General features: G+C 38.1%; 1 protein-coding gene across 1 annotated transcript; it reads right to left on the reverse strand.

Moving 5' to 3' along the window:
- Positions 1 to 4147: 4147 nt before the first annotated feature.
- chst1 (carbohydrate (keratan sulfate Gal-6) sulfotransferase 1) lies at positions 4148 to 5410 on the reverse strand. Its single transcript, XM_030788384.1, has one exon. It carries the CDS (start codon positions 5408 to 5410, stop codon positions 4148 to 4150), a length of 1263 nt encoding a protein of 420 aa, XP_030644244.1.
- Positions 5411 to 8275: the final 2865 nt, after the last annotated feature.

An 8275-nucleotide genomic window follows, 5' to 3' on the forward strand; every position in this document is an offset into this window, starting at 1 on the left:
TCAAACCTGAATAAGGAGGTCTTTCACCTTAAAGATCTCTTGCATTCAAATGCAGAACAGTTAAGTAACCTTGATGTTTATATAGGTCAAGCAGTTTATTAAGGTGTAATTCTTATCAATTGGCTGTGTAATGATTGATTTGCATCTGAAAACATTTTAGAATTTGCATATTCCTCCCATTTTTCTTCTCCAAAAAACACCCTTTTCAGCTTGTAGTATTTCAGTTTTTTCGCAAGTTGTATTGAGAAGTTTGTACGAAAAGAAATGTTTAGTTGTCTGAGCATCCTCCCTTGTGGGCACTCCTTGTCTTTTTGTCTTCCATGGCCCTGCTGCATAAAATATTGGGATACTTATTGGGATGCTCATCTGTCTGTTTCTTCTTTTTTTCCTTTTTGTTTTCTTTTCTCACCTCTTTTTTTATTGTTCTGTTTCATTCAAAATGAATTCCATTCCTTCAGATTGGCACGGCATTCCTAAAGACTTATGCATTGCATGTTTAAGCTATTGTTTCAACCTCACAGTATGCGATTTAACTTATATTACAACTATATATTGCTTTTTGAGCTTTTTCTCCTCTTTATTTTATCGTTTAAGTATTACATTTTGGTAGGTACCATATATTCAGAATATGCTGTTACTTTGAACTGGACTTTTAAGAATAAGTAGTTTTTGTCTATTATAGAACTATTTTTGCAAATTTTATGCTGTATTCTACAAATAAAGCAGCTCTGTATTTTAGAGTCTTGGTGTGGGTTATTTACACCTAAACCAGAGTAACAACACAGGTAAAAAAGCCTTGTGTTCTAATAGAGAGGTGCATATATTTGGGTACAATAAAATTTCCCAATTCTGGATTGAGGTTCATCACTATCATCCTGCTATTTGAATGATGTGCCCCTTGTTACCACAGCCTGTATTTTAGAGTTTTGTGTATGTTATTTAAACGTAAACCAAAGAAATAGTACAGGTATAAAGGTATTGTGTTGTAATACAGAGATAAATATATGTGGGCACAATAAAAATCTCAGTTCTGGACTGAAGTTTGTCTCTTATCATGCGACCATTTCAATGATACACCTTGTTATGATAGCCTGATACAGTTGCTACCTCAGCACTTCCTTTGTACACATAACATACTCTTGATTATTCTCCTCTCATTTGTTGTTGCTGAAAGCATCCCATCTGCTACTGGGCTAACTGAGCATAAAAAGCAGATTTATGAGGTGTGGGCATGAGGTGTCTACTGCAAAAAATCACAAAAAGCCATCAAGATGTTCTTCAAGTATCACCAGACTAAGCCGAAGAGTGCAAATCTTGTCCAATTTTGATTAAACTGTGAATCAAAAATCTTTCAGTCAAGAAAGAAAGGCTCTCTCTCTCTCTCTCCCCCCTCTCTCTCTCTGTTTTTTTTTTTTGTTTGTTTTTTTTAAGTTTTGGACCCACCCAGTGGTACCCCTAATGGCTGCAGTGAGAACAATTCTGATGCAAGCCAATGGACAGTTTCCTTTATTTGGTTCTTTGCCTGCATGTTACAAGACACTCCTTTCCTCTTTTCAATTTGTTTTATTCCATAAGACCTCATAAAGTAGTAAATCAAGTTTTCAACTTATAGCACGAATAACTATACTTGAAGTTCCACCCTCAATGTACCTCCTGTCAAACAGTTTTCCAGTCAAACTGTTGTATTATCTTTTTATTATTTTTCTTTTTTACCTAAAGCACTCATTCTATTATGACCTAAAATGCATCAACATTATCCATATCAGCATTACCCTGCCATTAAAAGGTGTAGTTAAGTCAAAGGCAAATTTACTCAAAACTTTTCCAGCTGTTAACACAGGAAACAAATAAAGAAATAAAAGATGTATTACTTGCACCAGCACCAGGTATTCTGAGGCATCTGTAACTGTGCTGATACTGTTCTCACAGGAGGTGGGATGAAGAAGTGTCTTTTATTTGGTCTTGAAGGCAGGATGTTTTCACTCGGTCGACCGGAAAAAGTAGCCCGCTGATATTCTCGCTGACAAAAAGAAAAGTCAGTCTAGGTATTTAGATTAGATAGAAATAACTTGAAATGTCTAGCTTTTGGAAATTTGGCACCTTGAATTTATTGGATTTACCACTTGAGTCATTTTTATCCCAAAGCCCTGGACTACTGGAGAAAAAACAGTGGATAGCTCAAAAGTAGGAAAGTGGCCACATACTGTATGTGCATGCATGTGTGAACTGCAAAGCAACCGTTTAATTATGGCAAATTCTGGTTCGCGGCTACATATAATTTTTTTCATGTAAAATACTTAATTTCACAAGGCACAGACACCATGTTATAGCTACACATTATAATTTCCAAGTATGACTGACAATTACATTGCACAAACACAAACACAAATCAGTTTTGCACAAGTACATGGTGTGATGTATCAGATGTACAAAGTTTAAAATATGGACATAAATATTACAACACAAACACAAATAACAGTGTTGAAACAGAATTCATTTCATAAAAACATTAAACTTTCTCTCCTGTGATTTTTCAACTATAAAGTGGGCAATCTGAAAGGATCATTTTGGATTTTTAGGAAAAGTCATGAGGGGACAAGAATGTAGCTGTTACTGGACATTTAATATTTTAAATACAAAATCAGGGGCTAGCATTATCAATATATATTGGCACATTATTGAAGTATTTATATACTGGTAGAAATTCTGTTGTTAAAACTATGAAAAACTGCATGAATCAGTGATACGGACTGATGGTAGGAATGTAACTGGTTGGCACAGAGGTAGCTGAAGAAGGTAGATTTTCAGTGTTTAAGGGAATAAATGCTGTAAACTCTTGGATATTTTATATACATCATAGCTAAAGCTTATGCTTCATATGTAAACATAATTCATTCAGGGCAACTCTTCTTCATGCCGGTAAGAGAGTCACTTTATTGTCTCTGAGACCCAAAATTTAAGTAATTCATGCAGAGAAACAGAGACACACAAAATATCGCCAGAGATGTCAGTAATATGTTTATTTTATTCTATGGTTGTTGGTATCGGACACAAAAATTGATTATCAGTGGGGGCCTAGGGGAATATACTCATCTCAGAATAATAATAATAATAATAATAATAATAATAATAATAATGTAGAAACAGTATTTTGGCTCCTCATGCCTTGTATATGCTGTTTTTAAGATCTGCCTCATTATACTGATACAACATAATTTAGAAATCTGGACTAGGATGAACCTCAGTTCATTTTGATTCATTTGTACATTTTGATCCCATGTGCTATCAAGTTTACGACCAGAAATATTTAAAGTGAACTCATCATCATCGTCTCCAATTTACTTGTGTAAATCAGAATATAAAAAGAAAAATTACTTATATTGTTATCCTATATTCCCAATATTAATAAACAAATATGTGTGAAAAGGATTGCATTAGCATTGTTAACTTTTATTAAATGATCCGTAATATACAGGGCTTCTTGTGTTACCTATTCTTAGTCTAAAAAGGTCACAAATCCTGATGTTCTGCATAAATTATGTATGAACTTTGTATTAATCTACCTGCCAATAACAATATTAGTTATCACTGGTGATGATGTTAGTGTCTTATGATCAACTGGGATGTTAGTACACATTTCTGTTCCTCTAAAACAAAAAATGAAACAACATTACACTAAAATTAGACCAAATGGCTGCAAGTTTTCAACAGTGCAGCTGAGATGGAGAGAAACATTCACATATTTATTGCACTTTGGTTGTAATACATGTCACAATTTCAATCCTGTATTAAGTACATATTCCAAACAATAGTGTAGGTCCAGTCATTTCAGAACATACATTTATCGACATTCATTTGCGTCATAGCAACTGTCAATATTCAGACCTTTTTTAAAAAATAAAAACAAGTTGTTGCTTAAGGATTTGCTCTGGTCACTTGACTGAATGTCATTGACTCTTTGTAGTCACTACAAGATGAAGCTGAGTTTTCGTTAGAGCTTAATGTTTTGGTCTTTTGTGCTGTTCAGTAAGTCCTTGGACAACCACATGGGAATCTCCAGGTTTTGTGAGGTTTAGTGCAATTGTGAATCCAGTTAAGGCAGTAGTTATAAATATTATCAAAAATAGTTGTGCAATGTAATCTTTAGTTACAAAAAGGGTACAAAAGTTTTGTCCTCAATAAGAGTTAGAGACATGTTTTTCAGTTCCTCGGCTGAACTGACCGCCTTGTAACCCAGCTCCTGTAGAATGTGCTGACAAACAGTTTGAGTGTAATCAACTATGTCATGCGACAGTTTCAATCTCCAGCTCTCCGCGTTGGCTGCCGAATCTCTCACAGTGCCGTACTTGTGTTTCGACAAAACATCATTACTTCCTCTGGTGTTGTTCTGTATCCAGTCTACCACATTCTTGTCCATAGGCACACCCAAGTACTCGTAAATTTCCTTGGTCTTTTGAAGCGGATTCCGAGCTAGGTCCTCATATCGAACCAGCATGTACCTTCCTCTCAGCCATGTGGGCCTGCTCATTGCTGTGGATACCGAACCGTGGAAGTCATCGCACACTGTGGTAAGCTGTGTCAGGTCGAGATTGTAAGGTTTCCGACCCGTCGCCCTCCAGATCCTCCACAGTCGATAAGTGTCTCGGAATGTTTCCATCCGGGAGGCCATGATGCCCCGTGGGTCTCTCACCAGCTGGATAACCTTCAGGTTGAGTCGAGGGTCCTCAACCAGTGCCCTAAGGTCACCTACCTCCGGGACTCGAACTGTCTTAATAGCCACGTGCCTTCTCTCACGGCAAGATTCAGTAGCCAGGGTCAAGTTCAAGGAAGCGCACCTCCGAATGCACTCTCCTTCTTCGATGTTCGCCTCGCTGGGGCTGAAGGCATCGCACACCGGGGGGGAGCATAAGGCTTTGCTGGCTCCTCGACGGAAAAGCTTATCGGTGGTGTGATTTACCGGCTGAGGTTTCATATAACTCTCTAGAAAGTAGAGGTCACAGTTGTACAAGCTTCTCAGAAGGTCCCGACTGGCTCCAATCATCACCCTGCGGTCGGCCGCATTCCTGCTGTGAGAAAACCGAGGGATCAGGGTGGTCTGAACATGATAGAGAGGCTCAAATAGATAGAAGACCTCAGAGTGCTGGTTAAACAACTGTCCAACAAAGGATGAGCCACTACGGGTGGTGGCAAGGATGAGGATGTGAGTCTTCTTGGAGACGTTGTATGTAAAATAGGGAAAGTCGTCACAAATCCGATCAAAAGGTTCCGCATCCTGCCCCATGCCACAATTCAAAGTGTTTGGCACAGGACAAATCTGGAAGGGCCGGGTTGTGAATGTTCTTATCGCTGTGTACTGGATTGCTATAGATGCCAAGGCCAATAGAATCACAGCCTTCCAGGAACATTGCATGGCTAAGCAACCTCATTTAGATGATGCAGTCTGATTTGATCCAACTAGTAAAAACACTGAAAAACAAGCAGAATAATCACAATAAAGTAAAACAGGTTCTATTGTCAATTCAGTATATGTACATAGAAAAAAATGCTTTGAGAGAGGGAATAAGATTAAAGGAAGATAAATATACATACATACACACACACACACACACACACACAAAACATATATATGTATATATGTAAATAACTGATGAGAGTAGCATAAACACACTGGATGCAGTTTTAGATGACAAGATGGTGATAAAGATGCATGGGTATAGAACTTCCATTCTCCGCTGGCTTATTTCAGTTCTACAAGGGAAATACTGTATTTGTAATTGCTAACGGTGTGATGATGCCGTGGTTCAGTGAAAATCGTATCTACAGTCGTACAAACAAGTGAAAAATCACAGGCGTTAGGCTTTCTTTTAATTTGATCATGCACTGGGCTCAGGTGAGATTTACGGCATTTTTCACTCTGCAGTGCATACGGGCTAAAGTAGAAAAAATCTGTCTCTCCTGAACGTATTTGTGAAAAGTATCAAAGCGCGATGGAATTCCGCGAGAGTGCATTAAGACTAAGACATGGTGTAAGTACAAGCTAACATAATGTAACTTAACATTGCTTTTTAAACACCATTCTGCAGAAACCATTTTATAGCTGTTAAATCTTCATCGACTGTTGCGTCTGTATGTCAAATCAGCCGATTAACTCATTTTAAGACCACTCTTTGAGATGAGGGCTCAAGCACCTGTAGGAGAATAATTGTCTCGTACAACGCCTGGTCCAGGACACGATGTGGGCTGTCCAACAGCAAACAACTGACAGCAGTGCGCCGAGATCGGATATACCGCAGTGCAACAAAATTCACATTCCTTCGCAAATGTTAAGTAGGTTAACGGGAAGAACGGATCTTAACCGTCCCCCTTATGTAAGTAAATAATTTGGAATAGCAATGAAACATAAAGTGGCAAACAGTAACCACTGTTATTCAGAATCTGGACGGTAAATTCGGTATTGGTAAAAAAAAAAAATTACCTGATTACGCTGTAATCGAAGAAGACAAGGATGAAAGGAGACGTTTGGCATTGCTTGTCAGCGTGGTCCGGTGGTGCCACTCACAGAGATCCGAACCTCTTTCCATGTGAAATAACATCGAGGGACAGCAGTCTAGTGTTCTCTCTCCACCCAATCTGAGCGGTGAAATGTAAAAAAAATGTATAGTCTGTTCCCACGCATTCAGACCAGGATACAAGACTATGTCAGTATATACAGTAGCACACGTCCAGTTGAAAATAAACATTGAACGGAAAAAATGGGTTCAACATTCTAAATTCGCTCAGAGGGGACGAACGGATCATTGACGCCTGCAAAGCTCCAGACTGCTTTGAAAAGTACATGTAGCTGAGGTGGTGGTTAGCTATGTAATGAGATAAACCGAACGCTCTCTGTGAACCACCTCCTACCTCCTCAGAGCAGGCTGTCCTCCGCCTTATATTGGACGCGCTTGTTGAGAACACGAAAAACAATTTGGGATGGTAAAATTAATTCGAGATTCCTTTAAGCGCGTGTCCGACATTAGAGTAGCCCTTAACGGACTAGTATAATGCTGAATTTACTTCAATATTCTGATCAATATATATATATATAGGCTACATATATATTTTTCATTTGAGGCAAATCTTTTTAATGGTCATATAAAGGTGTTCAGATCGAAACGCTGGATTCCAGATTGCATCAGTTTTATCAGACCTTTCATGCAATTTTCATAATATTTCATGCAGCAAGCAGAACAGTCCATACAAACTGCAAATGTCAAAATGTCACCCTTCCTCTCCAGTTAAGAAAACCTATTTAGCAAACTAGAATAAATGTTTCTAAATTAAAATATTTCATGAGATACAACTATCGAATTCTGTTATTTTTGAGATGAAATCTTAAATTTTACTTTTCAGTGAACAACGGGGCAATACTTCAATACCTCTTCTAATCCCTGGTAGTTAATTTACCAATCGACTGATTAGTCTAGTACCCTATGTCACTGTAGATGACTCATAGGTAATGAGAATGTGGAAAATCTACAGTACTCAGCCATGGAGGACTATGAGCCCAGAAGCCTTGCTGTAATGTATCCACACTGGCAAAAGTAGCATGCAAGTGAGGAATTTTAGGAAATCTGTTAGGGAAACACGGCACTGTGAAAATGAACAAGTTACACTATACTAGTGATCTTTTAGTGTTTTTAGTGTTTAAGATAAACCATGATACTGACTGCACACATAATAAATACAGCAGTTTACATTTTAACAAATGAAATTTCAACTTTTTACAGTTCTCACAAATCCATTTTGGGTCTGGGGCGTGATAAGTTATTCTGTGTCTGAATTAGTTTAATTGTGCAGGATCACTTCCTGCTGATGAGTCACTCTGATTACTCTCAGTCTCATATGATGACCTGGAAACATGAATTAAGGTTCTGTGTCTCTGAACTGGTTCAAAAAGGATGAAGTGGGACTCCCACCTCATCATCATCATCATCATCATCATCATCATCATCATCATCATCATCAATCTTCCTCACCTGCTCTGTTTTTCTCCTCTTTTTCTGTTTTGTCCAGAGCCAACTGCTGCATTTCAAATGAGTTTTTCTCCTTGACCGCCCCCCTTCTTAGCAATTTCACTCTGGCTCAGAAGCTGCCAAATGTGAGATTACGGTTGGCTTTAGCTAAATCAGTTTTTATCTTTTGTGTGTTCAATGCAACTTCAATTTCAATCTGAGGTCTCTGCTTAAGCATTGGGAAAATGTCTCCTTCCATTTTGGCCAGGCACTGTAGAGTT

The sequence above is a fragment of the Chanos chanos genome, chromosome 1 (genome assembly GCF_902362185.1).
Source record: "Chanos chanos chromosome 1, fChaCha1.1, whole genome shotgun sequence".
Taxonomy (NCBI): domain Eukaryota; kingdom Metazoa; phylum Chordata; class Actinopteri; order Gonorynchiformes; family Chanidae; genus Chanos; species Chanos chanos.